At 35.7% G+C, this 26,516-nt stretch overlaps 1 protein-coding gene across 26 annotated transcripts in view; it reads right to left on the bottom strand.

Moving 5' to 3' along the window:
• Positions 1-3,194: 3,194 nt before the first annotated feature.
• DST (dystonin) overlaps positions 3,195-26,516 on the bottom strand; it is a 454,426-nt gene continuing 431,104 nt past the window's right edge. For 9 of the 26 annotated variants that reach the window (XM_069070658.1, XM_069070657.1, XM_069070656.1 and 6 more), the window contains 14 exons: positions 25,409-25,552; positions 24,349-24,537; positions 22,918-23,047; positions 20,710-20,873; positions 19,738-19,900; positions 18,675-18,829; positions 18,426-18,500; positions 16,984-17,001; positions 13,588-13,705; positions 12,544-12,615; positions 11,446-11,648; positions 10,988-11,095; positions 6,225-6,348; positions 3,195-4,550 (listed from right to left, as the gene is read on the bottom strand). In XM_069070658.1, the coding sequence (XP_068926759.1) occupies positions 4,288-4,550; positions 6,225-6,348; positions 10,988-11,095; positions 11,446-11,648; positions 12,544-12,615; positions 13,588-13,705; positions 16,984-17,001; positions 18,426-18,500; positions 18,675-18,829; positions 19,738-19,900; positions 20,710-20,873; positions 22,918-23,047; positions 24,349-24,537; positions 25,409-25,552 (1,926 nt within the window). In that variant the 3' untranslated portion in view covers positions 3,195-4,287. The remainder of the gene's footprint in view (positions 4,551-6,224; positions 6,349-10,987; positions 11,096-11,445; positions 11,649-12,543; positions 12,616-13,587; positions 13,706-16,983; positions 17,002-18,425; positions 18,501-18,674; positions 18,830-19,737; positions 19,901-20,709; positions 20,874-22,917; positions 23,048-24,348; positions 24,538-25,408; positions 25,553-26,516) is intronic. The other 17 variants (XM_069070669.1, XM_069070676.1, XM_069070661.1 and 14 more) reach the window with 4 other exon arrangements.

Below are 26,516 nucleotides of genomic sequence, written 5' to 3' on the forward strand. Positions count from 1 at the left end.
GAAGGAAGGAAGGAAAGAAGGAAGGAAGGAAGGAAGGAAGGAAGGAAAGAAAGGAGGGAGGTAAGGAGGGAGGAATATTTTCCAATTTATTCTCTGAGTCCAGTAACTCTAAGTGGCGGTGCATAGAATGTTTCATCATGCAGCATTTGGAATTGTCATTGGCCATTGTGTTGATCAGTTACGCTTCCAAAGTTAATTACTCTTTACAATTGTTATTTTATAAGTTCTTACTTGTATCTATTTTCATTTCATTTACATTTCTCCATTAGTGATTTAGAACATTTTTCATATAGCTGATAGCTTGGATTTCATACTCTGAAAACTGCCTTTTCATATCCTTTGATCATTTATCAATGGGGAATGGCTCATATTCTTTTTTTGGAGGAGGGAATGGCAAAGCAATTGTGGTTAAGTGACTTGCCCAAGGTCACATAGCCAATAAGTGTGTCAAGTATCTGAGGGTGAATGTGAACTCAGGTTCTCCTGACTCCAGGGCCAGTACTCTATTCACTGTGCCACCTAGCTGTCCTTCTTATTCTTGTAAATATGACTCAATCCCTATATATTTTAGAAAAGAGACTTTCATCATGAAAATGTGTTGCAAATTATTTCCCCCCTTTTTCCTAGATGCATTAGTTTTGTTTGTGCAAAATTATAAATTATCTTCAGGTAGTCAGAATAATCTCTATCCCTTGATGGATCATTAACTCTTCACTTATCAATTGATCTGACAAAGTAGTTTCTTCAGTGCTCAATTAACTAGCTTATGGTATCACTTTTTATATCTAAGTCATAAACTCACTTGGAGCTTATCTTTGTATATGGTATGAGATGTGAGTCTATACCTCGTTTCTGCCAGACTACTTTCCCAGCTTCATCAGCAATTTTTGTTGAATAGTGAGTTCTTGCCCCAATATCTCGGATCTTTGAATTTATCAAACACTACTCTTGTTATTTGCTTTGGATGACTAATCTGTTCCATTGATCAGTTTTCCTATTTCTTACCCAATACCAAATTGTTTTGACAATTACAGTTTGTAGTATAGTTTGAGATCTTGCACCTTTTTTTAGCAGTATTTTTTTTTATTATCCACAATTATTTTAAATAGAATTGCTCTGTCTCTTTGTGATGGACTTTCTTGGTAATAAATAGAATGGGTTTATGAGGGTTTATTTTATGTCCCACAACTTTGGTGAAGGAATTATTTCAACTAGTTTTTGAGTTGATTCTCTAGGATTCTCATATCATCATATTATGTGCAAAGAGTGATACTTTTATTTCTTCATCACCTATTCTAATACCCCAAAGTGTATCCTGATATAAAAGAATTTCATTTTCAAAGGAAGATGGGCTGTTTTTGAATTAGTCATGAGGTCTTTTCAACACTTCATTAGCCTTAATGGAATCTATATTCAAGTGTCCACTGATGTTGGACTGATTTCCTTCAAGACTTAAGAGCCACCTTCTATCTAAAAATAGTTAACATTTATGTAATGCTTCTAGATTTACATTGGTCTTTACATATGTACAAAGCCTTTCCCAATACCCCCCCCAACTGGTGGTGACTTCCCCACAAAAAAAAATACCTTTTTATTGTACATATATAGTTATCCCTTCCACATTACAGGGATTAGGGACATAGCACCCCTGAAATCTGGAAAATCTTTGGCCTTCTCTTGATACCAAAGAAGAAGTTTGAATTACTGTGGTATTAAAAGATAAAATATATTGATATTATGCAATACTATATACATAGATTTTTATGCATTTCTGAGTATCTAAACTTTTTTCAGTATTTTCTGATGGCCTTCACAATGTTGTCTGTGACTTCCACAAAATTCTTATTTAATATCTTATGCCAACCCACAATATATAAAAACTGTGATGGGAAAAGTCACAATGTAAAAGGGATAAGTGCATGTTGTCTTTCCTGATAGAACATATACTTTGTGAGGCAGGGACTACTTTGCCTTTGTCCCAATGTTAATCGCGGGACTTGGCACATAAGTCAGTACTTAATAAATGATGGTTGACTCATTTATGTTTGGAAACTGACATTGTGTGCTAGGAATCAAATGATGGAAAAATGGACTCCTGTTGCATCAAATTAAATTTAAACACAAGGGCTCATTGAGGAACTGAGTTGTTTTGTTTTTTTTTTTAGTACAGTTCATAGGGGCTAAGCAGATCAAAACAAAGACAAGTTTTTAAAACTTAAACCTTTCTCATTAGAAATAATCAGATATACCTTTATGACTAGGAACAGTTCCTAGAGACCACCTTGGAACATTTAAAATAATTACAGTTCTTATCAAAATCAAACTTTACCAAGAGGAATAAAACATATCTCTTTAAAATAGGAAGTATTCAAAATTGGGTGAGATATGTCCACAATATTATATTAGTTTATTTATATTTGTTTTTAAAATATCTTTGCAGGCATATGCTATCCCCACAAAGGGGCATCCCATTAGGCCCCTTTATCAAACTCCATTAACCAATGGAGATTATATGATCACCACTATCCCACTGGGAAAAGTTTCATGGCTGAGAGTTGTCCTATCAATAGAGGGTTCTTACGTTAGATCTGGGTCTTGTGAATAAGTGATTTCCATTAAAAATGATAATAATTGCTTAACACTGGTAACACGTTAAAGTTTGCAAAGCATTTTGCAAATGCTCTCATTTGAGCCTTGCCAGACACCTGCTGCAGGTATTACTGTCCCTATTTTTATAAATGAGGCAACTCAAGCTAAAAGAGATGAAGTGAGAATCAGTGGTAGGATGTGAGCTGAGGTTTTACTATTGTTTTGGTCATTAACCACTAATATCTGTTAAGGAATAAGGAAAAGTCTAATTAAGTCTATCCTGGCGGTCCCTGGGATGGGGGGAGAAGGTGTGTTTGGAAATGTTCTATTCATATTTTTTCTATAATTTTCAGTTTAGGCCCTCTCTCAAATCTAACCAATTGTACCAGTATCACAGACTTAGATCTGGAAAGAGACTTTATCAATCTCATAGAATCTGATGCCTTCATTTTACAATAAAGATATGAAAACTGAGTTTCAGGGAAGAATAGTGGCTTGTCCAAGGGGACACAATTACTGAATGGGAGATGCTGTACTCACATTTATCACTCTAATAAAGTCAATTACTAACACAAAATAAGTTCCAAGTAATCAAGTATGCCATGATGTGTACAAGTGAATATGTTTTATTAAATGCATACTAACATTTTCTATATTATGTGAATATACATAATAAATTAAAACATATATATATTAAATATAGACATGATATCAGAATGTAATTTTTTAAGGTGGGAAATTAAGACCAACCCATTTTTTTAAAAGTCTCTTTTGGTCACTCCAAATTATTATTACCCATAAAAATAATGTAGTACTGATTTTTCCCTGGGGAAAAAATTAATTCCATAGCATTGTAGTTAAGGGACATGTTTTATTTCATAGTTTTCTGCAAGCAAGGTTGCTTTGATACAAAATGAGTTCAATGATACAGTGCTACCATCCAGTCAAGCAAAAGAAAACCTCACATTGAAATGAATGCACTTCGTATTGATATTCTTAAAGGATAATAGTTCTAATATCCAGAAGGTCTCTGGCCTCATTGAAAGCAATGGCACAGAAATGCTGTACTGGAGTTTTATAGAACTGGCAAGTGCTTGAAGTTACTTCTGGAGAAGTGAGTTCTCTGACAGATTCTGTTTAATAACAGTAAGTTGAAAGCGTTTGTTTCTTTGTGTTGTTGGTTTTTTGGTATGTAGATGTGTGTATCCATGATTGTTTTTTTTTCTTTTTGTCTCCCATCTTTTGCAGTTCATTTTAATCTCAAAATAGATCATTTTGTGTCTTTTGGCTTTGACAGTTGCTTTTGTTAAAAAAAAGAAAAGAAAATATGTCATGAGGTATCCCTAGCTGTTAGCTAATGATGCAGTGATGCGGCCCTTCTCAGTCAGGTCACAGACTTACCTGTACATACAGGAATTGAGTTTCACATGTAAGTTCTACACATTGCTGTGTACAAATGTTAGTCTTTGTTAAAAAAAAAAAACTCTTTCCCTTCCATGTGATGTGGTATAATCCCCAAAATATCCAACAAAAAAAATTATACAGGTAAAAGAACAAGATAAATACACAAAATAAGGCCATCTGCAGAATTTAAAACTCACCTCTTGCAATATTTCACAATAATCTCTACATCATATTTTACATCTTACAAACTTAAATAGTAAATGCACAAGGAAGGCCATAGCAGAACCAATCACACTATCTTTTGGTGGACTTGTCCAGTTTGCTGGCAGGTGATTTCCTTTGGGGGGTGGGAATTCTGGAAGGCTTGGCTGGGGTTGATCGAGAACCTGCTCGGGGTGTTGGTCTGGTGGTCTGAGGCACAGTCTCCATATCTGAGCACACAGACTGGATTTCTGAAATATCAAAGTCGGAGGCATCGCTGCCTCGGCGACTGCTTGACCTGCTCCCAGCTTTGCTCCCAGCTCGGCTTCCAGGTCTGCTAGGAGTTCTCTTGGTATCTGAGAGCAAAGAGAAGAAACATTAGTCCTGGCACACTCTGTCAGCTTCCTACATGGAGGCCTGACATATTTGATTTCAAACATATGTGGTCCCTCCCATAGTAGGCCAGCTGCCACTGGATTAATTCTATTCCATCTAACAAATATTACACACTTACTAAAGTGAGATTACACAGATAATAAAAAGGTCCTGTCCTCATGAATTTTACAGTCTACTAGGAGATAATAAGTGACAACAACAATTCACTCAAATATTTGGGACCCTCTACACTCAAAGCAGGATGCTCAGTAAATAACATTCAAGTTCAGTACTTACCTTTTCCCCATCCTTCTACCCTTCTCTTCACAGTTCTATTATTTATAGGTATATTTGACATTAAATAGACATAATGAATGAGAACATGGTTTTTATAAAAAAGATAATTATGACTCTTTATTGTCATAGTCATTAATGGATTCATTGAGAATGCTATCCTAATGCATTTTAAAAGTATGATTCAGATGACCAGAATCTAATCTAGATACCACTTTTAAAAAGCAGGGTAGCTCACTAGCTACCCCCAAAAGAGCTCAATACAAACCTGAAGTAGAAAGAAGATTTGCCAATTCCTCATACTAGGAGAAATCTGTCATCCAGCTGTGACCTCCCCAGGTACTCTAGATCAGAATCAACCTAGTCATTTGCCTTTGTCTTTCTACCTTTATTAGTAGCATTGGTCCTATGATCACAACATTGTGTAGGTGCACAATGAGTTCCAATGCAGTGTCAATAGAAACACTATTTAACTAATTTGCTACAAGGAGAATTTTTCCCAAATGGCCAAATACCCAGAGTAAATAATTTGCTATGTACTTCCAAAAAATAAACTACTTTACTGTGTAATTATTAAACTGCCAAAAAAAGTTTCTAAACCCTTTGCCCACCCTAAATATTGACATAAATAATTCTAAAATCTTATTTACACACAGCACAGAATTCTTATATATCAAAATCTGTGCACACACAGAGTCAACAATAAAAGAAAATGTGGAGTCAAGAGTTTTGTTTTTTAAACTATAGTTTCAAGAGTCACGGGATGTCACAGTGTTTTGAATTTTTGGCTAAGGAATGGAGAGGGTAAATGTTTTGCTTATCACTGCAAAACCAGTATGTGCTGGAAGCAGGACCTGAAATCTGGTCTTCCTAATTCCAAGGCCAATCTTCTATGGTTTTGTTTTTTTTACTCCATTACAATCCCTCAGAGTTTAAAGATATTCTTCAGTCCTATCAGTATTTGCATATGCAAATTAAATAGCATAATGGATTCTTTTGAATGTCAGCACAATTTAAAAGTTGATCATTGAGGCTCAAAACAAATCATTCTAAAAATCTGTAAAAGTGAGGTTAAATGGGCTTTGTCAGTGACAACCATTTGGGAATCCCAACTTAATATGTATCACACATCACAGTGAACAAGTAGACTTGTTTCCTCAGAAAAGAGGAAAAAGATACCCTGGGTAGTTTTGGAGTTCAAGCCTTAATACATGTGTAGAAATTGGTTTGCCTTGCTGCTGTGCCATTGCAAGGTACTTTAATCCTTCCTAATATATTCAATTAAAAGGATTTTACTCTTCCAAAAATTACCCCCACTTTGTCAAGGGCCACTGACTCTCAATGACTCCAAAAGCACTCACCTGCAAACTGTGTTCGGACTCGGGTAGCTGCAGTTGTTATCAATCCACTGTCCTCCCCTGACTGGAAGCCTTTCCCTGATAAATATCCTGGAAGTCGAAGCTTACTTCCTTGTATTGGTGTTCCCTGTAGTGACCAATAGAAAGTATGTCATGGTACCAGTACTAGCCTGTGCTCATTCAAAACCAATACCTTTCATTTTGCAGTTCACTTTCCCATTTTGTTTCCATAGATTTCATGGAAGAAGGCAAAAAAATAACCAGCTACTTTCATCTAACCAGGTGTTGGATTTTCACACCTCTTCCCTCAATTCAATAAAAAAACCTCTAAATGAAATGTGATATTGATGAAGGAAAAGAAAAATAAGACATTGAAAGAGTAAAGACTGACCATAATAAACAAGGTAGTTACAACAAGAAGTCCAAGTCAATCTGTGAGTACAGCAGTAGAAGCTGCATATCCCATTAAATGACTCAAAATATGGATACATGCATTTATAGTAAAGTTTTAAAGAGAAATTAAAGGTTCATCCACAAACACATAAATGCTAGGCGACCAGCCTCTTGTAGTTTGTTTGGAAATCCATGAAATGATGTTGCCATATTTGGGTATGTGGACAGAGTACTTCTGGGGCAATGCCTGATCATGCTGAGATATTCACACTTGATACTTAGAGTTTAATTCAGAATTTAATATAACTATGGTCTCCACCCTGGTAAAAGAGAGGCTTCTTTTAAGGTTCACATTGAAGTTTGCAGAAAACCCAAATGAAAAAATGTTGCAACCACAACTGCTCTATTTTAGTGCAAAGTTAAAAAAAACAACAACCTAAACCTTTTAAGCCCATTTCCCCCTTGGATATTGGACATGTTTCAGCGTCTCTTCCCAGAATCACATTCCCCAAAGTTAAGACAAATAAACAAGTTTCTTAGAAGTGTAAGAATTTATTTACATGCAGTGAATTATTCAAAGGGAATTAATCTCTACAAATAGTTATGGGTGCTGATTATATTTCTCTCTTTATAAAACACATTTACAAAGTTCTGCACAGCACAGAAAAGAATCTTGGAATCCAAAGCTGCCTGGATTTTCTTTTCTGGTGAGGAAATGTTATTAGCCTAATGAACTTCTTTTCTGGTATTTTCAAAAATTGGAATGGCAATGTTTTGTTTTGGTTGATGTCATATCAATTAAAATGAAAAGCACCATGGCATAATATGGCACAAAATGTAACTATTTAAGAAAAGTAATTTTATGTATGTATATATAAGAACATATTATATATATGATATGTAACCATCTAAGAAATTTTGAGAAATTCCTTAGTTTATGCTACAATAGGATCTTAAAATCACAGACTTAGTGATTCAATGGAACTTAAAAGGCCAACAAGTGCACCCCCTCATTTTAAAGATGAGGAAACTGAGGCCTACAGAGATGAACTGAGTTTCTCAAAGTCACATAAATAATAAGTAGCAAAGAACTGGGTTCAAAAAACAGGCTCTGCCTCCAAATCCAGATTTTTCTTCTACTAAACCATTCTGCCTCTCTTTAATAAAAGATTTTTATAATAAAAGCATTTTCACCAAACATATCATATAGTTCTAAGAGAATTTTATTCAAGATAGCATAATAGATTTCAGGCTGAAAGGGACCTTTGAGATCAAATCCAATTCCTTCATTTTTTTTAGATAAAGAAACTAAGGCCCAGAGAGAAACTAAATGACTTCTCAGAATTCTCATCAGTAGTAAGCAGCAGAGCTAGAAATTTGGACTAAGGTCAAGCCCAAATCTCCTATTCTCTCCACCACAGTTTGTTACTTCCCTAATAGCAAGATATTTCACTCAAATCCCATACCTCATCATGGCACAAAAGTGTCCATCTTCCAAGGCTATACCGATGAGGTGTAAGTTCTGGTGTACTTTAAGGTTTTGAGTGTGGCTTGCTGTTGTCTAAGGACCAGCCTACATAAGTTCTGAGGGGCTCGTCAGTGAAATGTTGGCCATTGAGTAATGATTTTTTTTGTGTGTGGGGAGAGAGGGCTATTCCAGCTTATGAAACATGGAGGTGCAATTCAATCTGTATAAGTGAAGGGAGCCACCCACATGAATGAAATCACATATATTTAAAAGTATTAGGAATAATGGTGGATATTATACAGAGATAACAATCAAAGTTTATGGTGTAGTGTCAAAAAGAAAAGCCTTGCCTGTGGTTAGCTATGTGACTTTGGACAATTCACTTAAATTTGATGTTTGTAGATTCTGTCCTCTATCAAATTACCAATTTTTACAAAGTTGTCGTGACAATGAAAGAAATCAAACACTTTGAAAATCTATAAAGCACTGTACAAATTTGACAAGTGATCTCACCTCTCTTGGATATTATTTCTTCAATAGTAACATAAGGCAGTCTGACTAGGTGGTCTCTAAACTCTAAAATAGGAGATAATCATCCTGTGGTACTCTGCCCTGATCAGAACACACCTGAAATATTGTTTTAGGTTTCTGGCACCACACTTTAGGAAGGATGATAAGGTGGAGGGTGTATATAAGTGGTCACACAATGTTAGGATCATTTGAAGCGCCTGGTTATTTAGCCCATGGAAGATAATATTTTATTGAAGGTTGAGGGGGGAAACAAATTCATCATTAAGTACCTAAAGGCTGTTATGTTGAGAAAAATATTATTCAATTTAGCTCCAGAAAGCAAATCTGTGTAAGCTGCCAAGAGGTAAACTGAGGAAAAATTTCCTCACATTAGAACTGTCCAAAAGTATAACTAACACCCTGCCTCAGAATGTAGGGAGCATCTTCTCACTGAAGATCTTGAAGCAAAGATTGAATAACCATTTATTAAGAATGTCCTAGTATAGCTTTTGTTGGATATAGGTTGGGTTTGGGTATGGAATTTTTGAAATACAAGGATTCTGTATAAAAATAAGGGAATGGGTGCAGCTAGGTGGTGGAGTCAATAGAGCACCGGTCCTGGAGTCAGGAGGACCTGGGTTCAAATCCAGCTTCAGACACTTAACACAAAACACTAGCCATGTGACCTTGGGCAAGTCACTTAACCCCAACTGCCCCTCCAAAAAGCAAAATAAATAAATAAATAAGGGAATAACTTTATAGGTGGTCCTTTTCATGAACTGCCAAACAGAAAAGTTATGAGAATTTCCTAAACAGTATGTTTACATAATCACGTGATTAACTGCTGCCCAAGTTTGTAATAAGAGCTTAGTAGATAGATGGCTGGCTTTGGAGTCAGTAAGACCTGGATTCAAGTCCTGCCTCTGAAAAATTCAATTTGTGTGAAAATGGGCAAGTCAGTGATCTCTGTTCTCTAGGCAACTTTCTGAGACCAAGTAACAAATGATTGACTTATGGCAAAGGTGTTAAGAGTTTTCATCCTGGGAGCTCTCTTACCCTAATAAAATTCCAAATGTGGTCCTCTTTTCCCCACAAAAAAAGTATGCACTATTTCTCATTATTTTAAGAAATGTTAGTTTATTCATGCTTTAGTCTTATAAGAATTCATAGGCAGTCAACTCTCTATTATCTGAGTGAAATCCATAGGGTGTATAACAGATTTTGCTAACAAATTTTCATATGGGGGAAGGTTCCCCAATAACTAAATTATGTAAATGATTGATTCTGTTAATCACAGATGACTTTTTTCCCCTCTTCCCCTTACACGGTGAATAATGGAGAGTTGACTTTGCAAAAATTTACACTTACTCCATTCATTCTATAAGTCACAGATGTCTTTGAAGACATATAATACAACTTTCCCCTTGTGTAATTGCAGTGATTTGAAGTAATGGTCAAGGAGCAGACATAATCTACTAGATGGAGAACCTGCCTTTTTACTTCTCTCCAATTTCTCCTTGAGAGAAAAGTGCTATTATATAGCATTTGTCCTTCAAATTATTCTGGGTGGCAATTTTTCTAGATCATTATCAGAATAAGAGGTTTTATGTCTCCAGAACTGGTTGTCAGCGCTGAAACTAGGCAAGAAAACAAGGGTAAAACTTCAGGTGAGAAGATTTTCATGCCCAAAACTACACATCTCTGGGTATAAATTTTGCTTTCAGTTAATTCACATGCACATTTTGTAAGAAGAAATACAATGCTGTAAATGGACTTTGAATCACCTTTGACCTTCAAGGGGAATACACATTCACAACTGCCATGGTAATTCAATATAAATGTGGTCTGGGTCATAGATGTCATGAGAAGCAAGAAGTGTGATTTCTAATTATTTTTTTTTAAAGCAATTGGGGTTAAGTAGCTTGCTCACGGTTACACGGCCAGTTATTTTGTGTGGGTGCCAAGTATATGAGGCCAGAACCGATCCTGGGTCTCCTGATGCCGGGGCCAGCGCTCTTACTCGCTGAGCCACCTGGCCACCCCAATTTCTAATTCTTCTCATTGGTAGCCCCTCCTATAACACTGTTCATTAGCTGAGAGAAATACAGTAATAATTTCAAAGGTGATGAATTTCTGGAAAACGTGATGGAGAAGAAGCTTTAGGCACGAAATGATAATACTAAACATTATGATACAAGAAAAAAAAAGAACTGAAGATAGAAAAATGGCAGAGGAAAGAAGATATTCATTCTTTAGAAGTTTAAAATGGAGTTTAAAATTTAAAGTTTAAAATTTAAAATTCCATATATACAAACCAGAAAGACAGTACATGTTAGTTAGTGGCCTGTTAGTTTTAAAGAAGTTGGTCAGTCTAGAGTCTAGGTCCTTACTATACCTCTGCAGATGACACTTGAAAGTCTGAGGATTCTGCTGGTTTAGGAGTTGACGTTTTGCTGTTTGTTAACCATGGTTTACCATAATTGCGTATTAAAGGCTGGACTATCTGTATGAAACAATGGCAAATCAAATATAAAGGACAGGAGAAAAAAGCAAAACTATAAACAAAAGATCACTAAAGCAAAGAGATCACATTTCACAGTAGGAGTGGACATAATTTTAAAAAGCAGAAAAGTCAGGTAGCAAAACATACATGAAAATGAAATTTTAAAAAATGAATTAAAGTAACTGTAAACACAGCACCATAAGAATAATGTTTTTCTGCGTGCCATTTCACATGAAAAACGAAAACACTGACCAATCTAGTCTGACTCTGAGAAGATCAATTTAGCATTTAAGGTCATGATGAATCTAGTTATTCTACAGAGAGAAAACATTTCCTGAACTGACTCCTACCTTAGGGGTGCTCATCATGGGGGCCTGAGGTGAGGCTCCCTGACCAGCAGGGCTGGACATTGAAGTTGATCTATTAGGGGAAGCTCCTCTGGATGACGGTCGTGATCTCCGTCCCCTGGGTCGGAAAGCTGCCATAGCTGTCTGACTGGCACCATCTGCTAAAATGAACTTTTCACGGAGTTCCATGTTTGTTCTTCCTTTAGCTGAAGTACACATGTGGGGGAAAAAAGGCATTTAATTGAAGAAGAGAAATTCAATGAGGTCATTGGTCAACATATTTCAAGAAAATTCTTTTTTGCCATGCTAGCTCCAACCCAGCTCAACAAAAAGTCAAATGCATCACTCTATAATGCATTCCTTTTGGACATAGGCAAGTACAAAAGGAGAGCGTGCTTATTCTAACACTTCACACCAGCAAGAACAACTCGCTATTTAAAAGAGTCAGCATGAAAATGAAAAGCCCACATGCTAAAATATCCTTAATCCATCAGTCACTGATGCGTAGATTTCATTACCTGTTTCACCACACTTGGATGGCTAGCCCATTAGTCAAGGACTGTGTCTTGCACGTACCATATAGGGTAAAGAAATTGCCAGTAGTTTTTAAAAATATTTCATTTATCCCATAATATTACAGAAGAAGGAGAAGTGGCTTGTTAATCGAAACCACCACATAAGATTAAGTTAACAGGATTTTCTACATTCAGATAAAATAGCAATATTTTCATTTGGCACCTTGAAAAAGTAAGCTTTACCAACATGCAATAACAAATACCAGATCCAAACTTCAATGAAATAATCAGTGGTGCACCACTTATACAAACACATATGCACACAGAAAACATTCCACGAGAACTGGATGAGCAACGTGTTAGCACTGTATTTCATCAGTGTAGATGATCATCGTATTTGTAACGCACCTTTAGCGTGTCAAATTTTTGGATACTGAACTTAAAAGCACCAGCCCAGTTGGATGTGTGTTAAGCCATACACAATGAATGAAGCATGTTATTTAAAAAAAAAAATGATCAAAGCAAGAATGTGAAAGAAGGAAAGAGAAAAAGAAAGAGGGGAGAGGAGAAGGGAGAGGTTGCCAACCTATAGTAGGCTGAGTAGTAGTAATTGAAGAGTTTGATTCCGAACGTAACATTTTACTCCCATGATGATGAACTAGAAAAAATGACATAGGATACCAATCACATTAAAGAATCTCGTTAGCAGGAGAAGAAAACAAGTATAGCAGTTGCATATGCAAAGGACTTCTACTTCTGGGCTGTTAGGACACATTCTAGAATAAGAGTTCCCTTAGAAATGAAAAAAAAAAAAACCTCTTTCCCTTTGAGGGAAAAAGAGTTGCCTGCAGTTAATCTATGATTGGCTTTCTAACAACCAACACCACAAAAGGTAACATATGTTAACAGTTGGTTTTTGTAACAGGGGCCACATTAATCTGAATTATTTAAAGACAAAGAGAAAGGGTGAGTGAGAGAATAAAAAGGAGGGAGTGAATATTTTATTCACAATTGTCTGAACCTCACTTTACTTTATGAGCTAGCATAAATTTTTCCTGCACTGAGTTCTTATCTAATTGAATTTACTCTGTCAAGGGTTTTTACCCAGGTGAAAGAACAATAACAAACATGTTCTGTTATAAGCTTCTCCGACTGATTAGGCACTACTGGCAGCAGATTTTAAATCTGGGGTAAAAATGATCTATCAGATTCAAATATCAAGAGAGACAGGAAAATATTTTTTTTTATTAAGGAATTCGATGATTTTTTTTTTTTTTTGTAAAAAGCCCATTGCCTTCCTTTTCATTAGTTCTCTTTTTTGTTCCTACTGAAAATTTCTGAAAGTGGGGAGGGACACATGTCTTATTAGAAAGACCTATTCTAGTACTTTGCTGCCTTCCTATTGTGTGATTAGCCATAAGAGGTCAAAACAATGGAAAGAGTATGGTTTACATGACTGCCATGAGTTCGTTTGAGAACTTTAGGCTGACAAAGAAAGACCAATGTGAAACATTCACTACTGGAATCAATAAACAACTGAAGCTATACCCACAAAATACTTCATATAATTTTAAAAGTAACAATAATTTATTATGGGTTTTCATCATACATTACATGATGATTGCCTTACCCCTACAAGGATCATTTTTCACTAAGAATTCATCAAGTGCCATCCATCCACCTCCAACACGAACCATCACAGTGCTCCGTAAGATGCGAACAAGACGAAGTTGTTGAGAATCACCAAACTGTACAAGTTAAAAAAAAAAAAGCAAGCAATGGTTTTTAATAGTTCCTTTCATTTAAAACATGATATTTAGGCTCCAATAGCTTAAGCAACCAATTTCAATTTCTTGTTTTAATTCATGGTTATTAGTAAAAATCTGAGAAAATGATTTGCATAATAAATGATCTGCATTAGACTCTGCTGCATGCTGATTTAGATGACAGGAAAAGCATAGCAAAAGAAAAAAGAGGCTACTAAGAATCATTTTGCTTCTTGAAGATTATTTCTTTCTCATTATAGGAAACCATTAGGGAAAAAAATTATTTTTAAATTATATGTAGGCATCATTTCTAGAGGTTGAAGAAACCATGAAAATAAGATATGGTCCATGTTCTCTGAGGTTAAAAGAAATAAGAATATTCCTCAAAGAAATATGACTGAAGAAAAAAAAATAATATACTCTGACTTTTCAGTCTAATTAAACTTAATTTTCTCTACAAATATAGGGGAAATTTGTATTTTTCATTCTTTTTCATCTAGTGAGCAGCTGAGAGGACAATGATATTTGACAGAAGATGGCATCAATGGCAAATGTGGGCAGGGGAGGAGGGAGTGACTGCAATTTTTAAGGTAATATAGAATGCCTACTACTAGGAAGATTTTTTTTGGGGGGAGGAGGGAAGGCAGTTGGGTTTAAGTGACTTGCCCAAGGTTACATGGCTAATTTTTGTGTTAAGTCTCTGAGACTGGATTTGAACTCAGGTCCTCCTGACTCCAGGGCCAGTGCTCTATTCACTTAGCCGCCCAGGAAGATCTTTATTTTTTTTTTATTTTTAAGCAATCGGGGGTTAAGTAACTTGCTCAAGGTTACACGGCCAGTTATTTCTGGGTGTGGTGCTGAGTGTCTGAGCCCGGGATTTGATCTCCAGGTCGTCCCAACACTGGAGCCGGTGCTCTTACTCGCCCAGGAAGATCTTTTAAACTAATTTTCAAGACTGGATTAACGTGATCAATTGGGTTTTATTTTAACATGATACTGTTGCTTTGTATATTGCAGTAAGGTTTCCAAAGCACTTTAGATATATTACCTTCTTTGATCCTCACACCAACCCTTGTGAGGTAGGTGCTGTTCTTATGCTCATTTTTTAAATGAGGACACTGAGGCACAGAGCAGTTAAGTGACTTGGCTAGGTCGCACAGCTAGTGCGTATCTACAGCAAAATTCAAACTCAGGTCTTCACTCCCAGTTTTATATTCAATTCACTACACTACCTAGCTGCTCTATAAAATGACAACTTTCATATGTCCTTCCAACATATATTGGCTAGGCAATGTTACAAATTCAAGTTCCTGGAATCAAGTTGCTAGTGAGTAATGTTTACTCACTACCCATTAGTAATGATTTCAAGATGTTAAGTCCACTTTTAAAAGATTTATGTCTGATATATGAAAACCTCCATGCCAATCTGCATAGGTGCCTTTCCAGCAAAGCTCAGTACAAACTGAAGAATTAAATAAACTGAACTAGTTTCAGTCAATCAAATGAAATGCATTTGAATTTTTTAAGTACAGATAGTTCATGATATATTAATTAGGAAATACTGCTTTCAATAGAAAAGAAACTCTAAAACTTTACATATTTTAATTTCAAATTGAAAAAGGCCTCAAAGCAAAATTCAAACAAATCTCATTTAGGATGCTGAAAATTCTGAAGGGCATCACAAGTATACACAAAGCTCCAGCTCAAGGTCCAATGCCTTTAACCTTCTAATAGTTTCAATTTGTTGCTGCTGAAACCATTTTTTTAACCTTGGGAACTTAATAATACTTCTAAAGTATGTGATCCTGAAATATAAATTAATATTTGAAAGCAAAAACACACATTTCTTTTTGTTAGAAGACCTTCAGTGCTGATAAGCAAAGGGTAAGGAGGGAGTAAAGGAATATTACCTTGGGGAACCAGACAACATAAAGGCTTTTTGGTCCATAATTTATAATCAAATCAAGCATTTTGAGAAAAGTATAAAAAACAAATAATTTATAGGTAAGACATTCAAATCTTACTAAAGAATTGGGCTCTTATTTTGCTCAGAATCCCCTAAACTTTGTTTCTTCTATTTCCTTTTCAAAAGTATTACAATTACCAGATGGTAAGCCAAGGACAGAGATAAGATCGCCTTTAGAATCTGCTGCTTTTGCTCATAACTGTTTTGTCAGTATGGTTGGTACTGAACATTATGACGTGAATGTCTTTCTCTTACATGATGAAATATTTTGCTTCAGTAATACCCTCCTTTACTGAGCCAGGAAATATGAGACAAAGATGGTATCTAATTTTAATTATGGGTTAAACAAATCCATTAAAAGTTTACCAGAAAATTTTTAAATAATCTATTTTACCTTCCATAAAAGGGAAGTATAAGTAGTTAAATAACTGTAATGGAAAGCATTATTAAACCTGAATGACTAAAGAGTATCACATGTGCTATTTATAAAATCTTGAGATATCTCTCTAGTCACAGTATATTGTGCTTTCCACAACACACAGTGAAAAATTACTCACTGGTTCTAGAACTACTTGAGTTGTTATTCTAAGTCACTTCATTCTTTTTTAACATATGAACTAAAACAAATATAAAGTAAGGAAATATGTCTCTAGCATAGAGACATCTATTCTAATTGTCCATATGAATTTCAAGGAAATTAATCTGATGACTCCAGTGTGTTTGGTATTACTCAAAACCTGTAGTGAATTAATATGTCAGTTTAGGAGATATACAGCCATTGGGTAAAAACAAATTAGCATTTTGGCCTAGATGGAAAATAGCAGTAGTATACATAAAATTGTATGTGTTTTATTAGGTGTTTTAAAGGATTTTTATTTCTCTGCAATAATATTTTCCTAATTGGCTTGATATTTCTCCTTTCCTAATTCCTAGATACTAATTTTATGATTTCTGAAACTAATGGAACATTACATAGTTTACATTAGCAAGTGCCCATCCCCATAAGATATGCTTAATAATATTAATGAAAAAGAAGCTACAGGTTATGTTTAGGAGACCAAAAACAAGTGCCAAATTGTTGTCCATTATCTGGTTCCCTTAAAAGTAATCTCCTCACTGAGACAAAAGGCAGAAAAAGGGATCCCAGATCAGGGATCCTTTGAGTAGTTACAAAAACACCACAGCTAATAAACAGCATGGGGAAAGATGAGCCATGGCAAGCTTTAATGACTATGGATTAAAAAAAATAGAAAACACCATTGGGAACTCAAGAATACATTTCACTGGTTTATACCTGATTTCCCAGGAAGAACTGATAAATGAAAAATGGAAGAAAGACACAATTAGTTTAATAGGAAACTTACTACATGACTCCAAAAGAACATAAACACACTCTGTCACACTCTAGACTTCTAAATAGCATAGAGATGGACAGATATCCAATTGTCCAAATATTAAATTTGAATTAATCTTGAATTCTTCTCCATCAGTAGGTTCTTTAAATTGTAACATAAATATGTTCACAGTTTTATATATAAAAATTATTGTGTTCCATTTGGGAGCTAACTATTCTAGATACTAAATGAACACACACTCTAATTTTTAAAAGAGGGAGAGAAAGAAAATGGATGATGATGACAGTATTCCTTAAAGGAATTATACTTAAGAAGATATCCCTAATTTCTTTGATTCTGAATGAATTCAAACTAATTCTCAACCACTGAGGAAAATTCTATTTTATCTATACATATTGGAATCATTTCCACACTGTACACAATAATGCCTTTTATATAGCACTTTCAAAAATTTCTCATTAATCCTATGAAGTAGTTAGGGTCAGTATGATTATCTCCATTTTATGGAGGAGGAAACTGAGGCTCAGATCACTTCATCAGTGATTTCCCCAAGGTCACAAAGCTAGTAAGTGGAAGAGCTGGAATTCCAACCCAACCGAGACCTTCTGTCCTTTTTACTTACTATACCATACTGACTCTAAGTTAGACGATTCAAGAATAATTTTATAGATCTGACTTTGGTTATCTTTAACATACTTAAATGCTGAAAAAAAAAGTTGGGAAACAAGAAAATGATACAGATTAAGGCATCATTGTGCAAAATCCTCTACTAAACTTTATATTCCAATGCATCATCATGATGTGGAGGTGATCTATTTTTAATGGCCACATCAGAGGTGAGCAAGTGTTGGGAGCTCCTACAAGTTCTGCAAAGGTCTGATACGGGTCTGGTGACAGACTAGAATCTGCCTTCTCAGGACGAGCCTTGTAACTGGCAGATTGCCTCTGGGTGATGAGAATTCTGGACACAGCAAATCATGAAAAATACCTGCTAAACCATCTCACTTCTTCATTGAAGAAATATGTACCCATACCACTGACATCAATAAATACTTATGTGCATACACATAAATATGTGTATACAGATATATATGGTAATCTATAATATATGGATATAAATATAAGCATATATTTATATATTTTTCAAATGTATGTATGTGATTATATATATTTCCTCCACCCATGTCATCAGGAGCTCCATGGATATTCTGAAGAAATCTGTCTAGAAAATAAATAATTTAGGAACTTCCTAGATCTGAAACTACCTCTATATAGTATTGTAATGATATAAAAACAAATGTGTAAAATACTTGGAAAATATAGACAAACTGTTGATCACATTTGACATCAAAGAACCAAGATGCTATTTAGGGAAACTTACCCTGTATTTGTTATCTCCAATCTGTTCCACTTGGAATCGTTTTGCACATTTACATTTAGCTACCTGCCTTGTCACCTGCCAAAAACATGATTGAAACATTCATTTCAATGCCAACATTGCACTTTGGAGACTGCAAAATTTTGGCACAACCACAAAACATGGAAGCAACTAAAATGACAGAATGAGTTGTGCGGGTGATCTTGGCAGGATGCTGTACAAGACCATACGTGATGGAAATAGAATGGGTACCTCATCTTCAATTTTGTCTGCATCTGTCAGAGGCTTATAAGCATCCTTATTGGGATGAAGTGCTGCAACAAATTCATAGTAGTCAATGTAGCCATCACCATCTCTATCAAAGATATCAGCAACTGCACTCATTTCCAGGCGACTGGTTGGGAATTCTATCCATGAAAACACAAACAACAGAAATATGCTTCAAATTGATTTGCAATTTAATTTTTTTGCCCTCTCTACACCACTAGATGACCAGCTGTGATGGCCAAATTAGTATTAAAACCAGGTGACCATCATTTTTTTCCACGAGGACAAGGACTGTTTCATTTTTGTCTTTGTATGCCTAGGACCTAAGACAAAAACAGGCACCGAGTAAGTGCTTAATAATAAATGGTCATTGATTTTTGAAATTCAAGTACCATAAATTAATTCATCATATATGCATACCTAGCTTAATTCAAAGTCACTTAATTTATTTCCTAAGTCAATATAATAACTTACATGTATTTTAAACAATATGAATAATAACTATTTTTAATAATTCCTGAATATCCATGGGTTAGGCATTTCACTAACTCTATTTACAGAAAGCAAAATGACACAAATAAGCTTGAGACAGGGATTATAGGAGATATATTTTTAGACTTTTTATAATACCTATTTTAGTAGGTGATAGGAGTAGATTCTAGTTTCTATTCCTGATATTATTATAAGATATAGGAGATAAGAATATAAGGAAGTGGTCTAATAAATTCAGGTACGATTTATTAAATGTCACTTTCCTTGGGAAGGAACTTATTTTACTAGAAACTATAAAGACAATATTTTTTAATAACAGGCACATAAAAATATTTCAATTCTATGTGTATTCTTTTTTTTTTTTTAAAGCAATTGGGGTTAAGTAACTTGCTCAAGGTTACACGGCCAGTTATTTCTGGGTGTGGTGCTGAGTATCTGAGCCTGGATTTGATCCAGGTCATCCCGACACTGGAACCAGTGCTCTTACTCGCTGAGCCACCTGGCCACCCCTTCTATGTGTATTCTAAGGCACTATTTTAATAATAGCCTCACTTACTGGAGGAGAGAATTCCATCAATAAATTCTTGTCGTGTTATTTTTCCATCCTGATCTTTATCAATCCTCCTGAAGAAGTCCATTACTCGAGATTTCTTATGATTCATCCACCGCATGTATTTTTTACGCCAGATATCAAAATCAAAGTTGGCAAATTCTTTCAGCTATGGGGGGGTAGGAAAATAATTTAAGTTTTCATAGTAAGATGATTAACAGGATTAAAGCTTATTTTTATCTGTAGTCTGCTAATGAAGCTGATACAGAAGTCCTTTAGGAGAACACTTTTAGTCTAAACACTAGTTATCACTCATTTCAGAGGGAAAAAAGGCTCCTGAATGAGTACTTGTAAAACAAAGTTCTATAAAGGTTTCTGAACTTTGCTCTTTATAAAACTGCCAACCCCTTCTGACAAAATTTGTAATATCTCCCAAAATGTAGCTGAAAACTTTTGGTAATAATTTAGTCAAAGTTTCAGTCATCATGCTGAACACTATAATATAACTATTAGTGCAAAAGCACCATGACTGCTAGAAGTAACTACCTAACAAGTAACTTTTCATTTGCTAGTTCTAGGACCTTTTCTCTACTGTCTGACCCTCTCCCACACCTTCTCTGGATCACAGAATATTTTCTCATACATAGCATTCCTGACTCCACACTCAATGTTCTCAGAGTCCTATCTTTTCTGTTAGGTGTATTGACATCGAAAAAATGCCCTAGACTTACAAGATAGCTAAAATATACACTTTAGACTAATAATTACATTATTGCACATAAACCAAATTATTTTCAACGTTATTAGTTTTTAAATGTTAAATTGTGTACATTTTCTGTAAAAGGAACTATTTTTAGGTTTTAATAAAGATTTTGCACACGAACATTTGTTCATCTATGACACAATAACTAAACAATCCGATGTTTAAATATATTATGATGAAATGTCATAATTTTGTGAAAAATACAATTAGCTAACCTCCTCCAGTCTGTCCAAGGCATCATTAAGTTTTCTTCTTCTTTCCAAAGCTAGAAGCCAGACTTGCTGCCATTTACTCACTAATAGGTTTACCCTGGGATTCTTTGTTTCAATTTGTGTCTGTGATCCAGAAGGATACAAGCTTGATGTTGGGGAACGCTTCCCTATTAAAAAAAATATAATTCAAATTAGTATGGCACAAATGACCAAGTTCTCAAATGGGGCTAAACACTGTATTAAAATTTGGCACTTTCCCTTCTAACCCAGTGCTGAATTGACTCAATAGTTCAGCATTGTCAGCATGCTCTTTTCTATGTGAGAGATAAAACTGATGTTCTATGATCTTGTATTGACTAAGGTATCCCTGATGTTTATTCCTGTGGAAATAGAGATATACGTACTTAAATATTGTAGGACCTGCTGATGACACTTTTGAAATAGGAATTCTATCATTTAAATGATCTAAGATAACACCTTCCTCCTCCACGTGGCCAAGCAACTGAATTTCCTTAGTCACCCACCATCACTGCAGGGGCCCTCAAGGAAAGGGTAAAAATGAGAGTAGCATTGCATAAACTCTAGCTCAAAATAGGATATATGAACTGAGTAGCCATGCTAGTGACACTAAGTGACAAAAGGTCAGTTAATATTTTTTATAAAATGATTAACAGTGAATTTGAAAAGTTTAAAAAGCCAACTTCAACTTCTAAGGTGTAGCCATGTAGGAAGTCTTTTTCTTAAATGACCCTTTGAGAAAATATAAATATTTTCACTTTTTTTGAATGAAGAATATTCAAAACACAGTCTAGGCTAAATGGTTAAATGTACCTCTATCTACAAGTAACTGGGGGCAAGTTATTTACTCATTTATGAAATATAGATAATAATATTCAGTTTATAAAGCACTTGGTAAACCAAATGTGTATATATATATACACATATATATGATATATACATATATACACACACATATATATATATGCTTTGGTTGTTATTATAAGTATAAATAATTATTATTTATCCACAGATTGGTGTTGCCAAGACAGGTAAAGTATAGGGTGAATATATCATATTATTCATATCATTTGACAAATGAGTACATTAGAGCCCAGCAAACTTAACTGACGCATTTGAGACCACATCACTAATTAGTGATAGAATTATAAGTAGAATCCAAGTCTGTAAGGTCAGCACCCTTTCCACTATAATAATAAAAGTCAGCTAGGTAGCACAGTAGATAAAGTGCTGGATCTAAAGTCAGGAAGACCTACCCTTCTGAGCTCAAATCTAACCTTAGATACTCACTAGCTGTGTGACGTTGGGCAAGTCACTTAACCCTGTTTGCTTCAGTTCCTCATCTGTAAAATGAGCTGAAGAGAGGCGGCTAGGTGGCACAGTGAATAGAGCACTGGCCCTGGAGTCAGAAGGACCTGAGTTCAAATATGGTCTCAGACACTGAACACTTACTAGCTGTGTGACCTTGAGCAAGTCACTTAACCCCAACTGCCCTACCTTCCCCCCTACAAAAAAAAAATTAGCTAGAGAAGGAAATGGCAAAACACTCCAATATGTTTGCCAAAGAAAACCTCAAATGGGGTCACAAATACTTGGACATGACTGAAACATTTGAACAATAATAAAAGGGTATAAAATGTGCCTATTTATTCTTGTCACTAAGGCTAAGTATTTTTCTGTGGGCATTTTAGCAATACAGTCTCATGTTAGATATCTGGAGAAGGGAAATAAAGCATTTGATGAATAAATAATATGTAAACTTGGTCATTTGCTAATCATTAAGAAACATTAGCAAGTGGGCATACTTTAATCATGCAATAATCATTTCATGTCACACTATACATTATGCTTCATCATTATAAAACAATTACACTCATTTATAAAGGGTTAATTCTTTCAGTTTGCACGTCACAGTTACCCATGAGGAAGTTTAGATATCTTTCAGAGAACTGGTGCCATGAGTTCTCAGGCCTGTGCTTTTTCATGAAAACCTTTTATGAGAGACTAGCTAACCAAATCATTTTCAATATGACTAGCATCTATTATAACAAGGCCTGTCTAACAAATAATTGTGTGTGTAATGCAAAAGTAAATTTACTTTGCTGGACTGACCATCTTAGTTCATTAAAAACCAGTCATTTTTACTAGGGTGGAAAAGTATTTTTGATTTTTCCAAATTATATCATTGCTTACTTCCTGCTCTCCCCTTATCTAGGACAGGAATATGTGATTGTAAAGGAGAGGGATCGGCTGCTCTTCGCTTGTAGATCTTAGTAACCTTATCCACATCAGGCTGTTTTCTGGTCATTTCCTCCATGAAAGTCTGTAATGAAAAGGACAGCTGCTTTAAGGATATGCCAAAGTAAATAAATTATAATACAGAAATGGGTTAAAAATACAAAGCTAGCTTTACTTAGTGTGCCACTGTTACTAACTGAGAAATTTTAGTTTTTCTTTGAAATTACCTGACCCTTGTAGCAAATAAATATCACAGTCATTTGTTTCTCTGGAAAAAAAATTAAAATACACATCTATGATTTTTGTTTGGACCAGATCTATGATTTCATTGACGTGAAGTACTTTGTGGGAAGAAACTCCTACCAATGCAAGTGGTACCTGGTCTACAATTTATGACTTCCAATAGTGCACTTACCATACAAAATAACTGGGTTTTGCCAGGCACTATGCTAGGCATCATGATCACAAAGACAAAATGAAATATTCCCAGGCCTCAGGGAGCTTATATTCTATCGTTCTGTGTTTTGGGGTGGGGGGGAGGGACAAAGTGTACACGCTCAGGTAAATACACTATATATAAATTGGAGGAATCAGGGAAGAACTTCTGGAGGAGATGACACTTGAACAGAATGTTGAAGGGAGCTGGGGCTTCTAAGATGTGGAGGTGAGGAGGAAGTAAATTCAAGGATGGGGGACACCCTCTGTGCAAAGGCACAGAGACTGGAGAAAGAATGCGACGTATGAATAAGAAGAAGTAGGCCAGCTGGGGAAGGACCCTAGAGTACATGATGGATAAACAAAAGCAAGTAAAGGCTTACGTCAATCACTTCAAGGTTCCAAATAATGATCTCTAGCCTTAAAAATTATTATGCATTTCTGACCCTTGGTGTATTGCCACATTTTCTTAATATCTTCTCCAAACAAGGAGGGTTGATAATAGTGAGATTCTTCATAACAATGACCTTAAATCATTAAGTCTGGTCCAAGAAGTTATAGCAAGTCCCAAAATCTAGCTGGACATTCATTGAATGTGAATAGTCATGTTTTAGAGTTCCTACCTTTAAATCAGGAGTGGAGAACCTCCAACCTCAAGGCCACATGCAGCCTTTTGACCAAGTCCAAGTTTTACAGAACAAATCCTTTTATTAAGGGGATTTGTTCTGTGAAGTTTGGTACCAGTCAAAGGGCTATACTTGAAAACCTAGAAAGTCACATGCAGCCAGCCTCAAGACCACAGGCTCCCCACCCCTTCTTCAAACCATGGGAACATGTATTTCCCAGCCCATTTTTTTCAATTTCCATCAAAGAAAAGATTTCAACTGAGATGCCCTCACTTCTTGCTCTTTCCAGATACCTGAATATTACTAAGATAAAGTCCATTTTTACCTGGTGTTCTGCTATGAGAGTTTTCACCTCTTCAATCTCCTGAGGGAGGACTTCTTTGTCTTTCTCACTAAGCGTGGTCTCTGCCCACTGCAACCAAGCCAGCAAAGCTTCCAACAATTCCTGTTTAGCGATAAGACCAGCCAGGGCACTGGCCAGTCTCTGCTGATGCTGCTTTGCCCATGCCAGGACCTGTGATCAAAGCAGAGATCTGTTTCCTGAAGTTTTTTCAATCCCGTTCCTGCTAATGCAACCGTAATTATGTACAAGAACATCTACTTTTCAAATATATTCATTAACTATTTCCTGTGTTGTTTCATTATTCTACTCTCCTGTCATTCAAACTTACCTTGGTGTAATTAGCTATGCCTACCCACCGATTTAATACCAGGAATTTGAACCAAGTCTTTAGAAGGAGGGGGTCACAACCATCATTTCTCTAACTAAGTCCATTATTTGATCTTAAAGAGTGGCACTAAGGGAAGACAAGTCCTTTACGTTATGTCTCAAGAAGTTAAGGACTAGAAAAACCTCTGCTTCCCTTGACTAATTTAAACTGAAGGACACACTTCCTTAGAAGGCCAGTATAGTCTCCACAACACACATCAGCTCTGTACAACCCAATCTGCAAATCCAGATGGTCATCACCTCAGATACAGAATAGTTTACCTTTTTGTATGATCAATAAACTCACTTAGGAAACATACCATGATTGGAATAATACTGAACTGCCGGTTTACTTAACCCAGTTAATAGGGGCCCAAAGGCTGGAATGAAGTAAAGAGTGCCAAACTTTTGTCTATAAATGTTCAGAGCCAAAATCCACAGGAATTCTACTTTAAACAAAATGAAATATAGAGGCTGACAATGGTTTAAGATGTTTGCCCAGTCAATTGTAGCTATCATTAACTCCACAACACCTCTTCCCTCCCTCGGCCTTCCCCAGCCAAAATAAACTCTACACAAATGTATTACTTTCCCACAGTTATTAACTGCATTTTAATTGGTCTCCAATTTATAAAAGATTGTCAAGCATTGAACTGACTCTTTGCGCCATACTGACCTCCTCAAACCTGGCTCGAATGATGGTAATCCAGTGCTTGATGGTGGTGATGGAATCAGGATGGCAGATGGCCAGGACACCTTCTCCCATACCTGTTGCCTTATTTAGCTCAGCTCTTTTCTCTTCCAGTTTTCTCATGAATTCCTAGAGTAGAAACAATTATTTCAATTAGTCACTGGCACTAGTTGAAAAGAAGTTGAGTAAAACCATATTTGTTTCCTAGCTAAGTATTGATTCCAGCAGGTTAAAAAAAATTCAGTGGTTCATTTGAAGTTTGAATTGATTCACACCGCCAGGAAAAAGAATAATCAAGTCACATCTAATTTTAGTTTAAAGAAACTAGTAGAGAATGATTTGGAAATGAATTCTATTTTACACTGTACAACAAAAATTAATTTGGGAATACTATCTATGAAGAGGATATATTCCAATGTCATAAATTTGTCAGAAGCATCATAACCAGAAATGGAAGTAATATAGACAGTTGAAAGCTAACACCCAGGATGTCACAAAAGGGAAGTTATAGCTATTTTTTAAAAGAAATCACTAGATATTAATAGGAGAAAAAATCTTGTCTTGAAGCAGAGAAAGAAGTTACAGGAAATAGAGAAGAATGAATTTGGGAGGGAGGAGGCATGCTAGCCTCAGACCTATGCTGTGATGGGCCAGGAGCCAAATCTTGTATGATTAGAAATAAGTGACACAGACTCCTGGGCCCCCTAGCAGTTCCCAAGGCAACATATTCTTAGTTGTGAGCATTCCTTCAGGCCCTATTCCCAAATCAAGCTAAAAGGATTATCTCCAGTTTACTTTCAGGGTCAACCAAACAGTTCTAGAGTGGTTTTAGCTGCCCCTTTATACATTTTTACCATCACCTCAGTACCCCAAACATCCCAACCACTTTATTAGTTCTTAATAAGGCTACAGGGAAAAAGCTTTCAAATCCAGTAACATTCATTAAGCACCAATCAATCCAAAAAGCCCTCCAAGAGCTTTTTATTCCATAACTAGATATAAAAGGCTTAAAATGTGAATGTTCTGCTGACATAATGGTGGGGGGACTTATAGTCAATAGACCAATGTAAGTACAGGTGACTAGTGTTGGAGT

This window comes from Petaurus breviceps, unplaced genomic scaffold (genome assembly GCF_028583685.1).
Source record: "Petaurus breviceps papuanus isolate PSGF00001 unplaced genomic scaffold, PetGlider_PUasm1.0 90822, whole genome shotgun sequence".
NCBI classification, from domain to species: domain Eukaryota; kingdom Metazoa; phylum Chordata; class Mammalia; order Diprotodontia; family Petauridae; genus Petaurus; species Petaurus breviceps.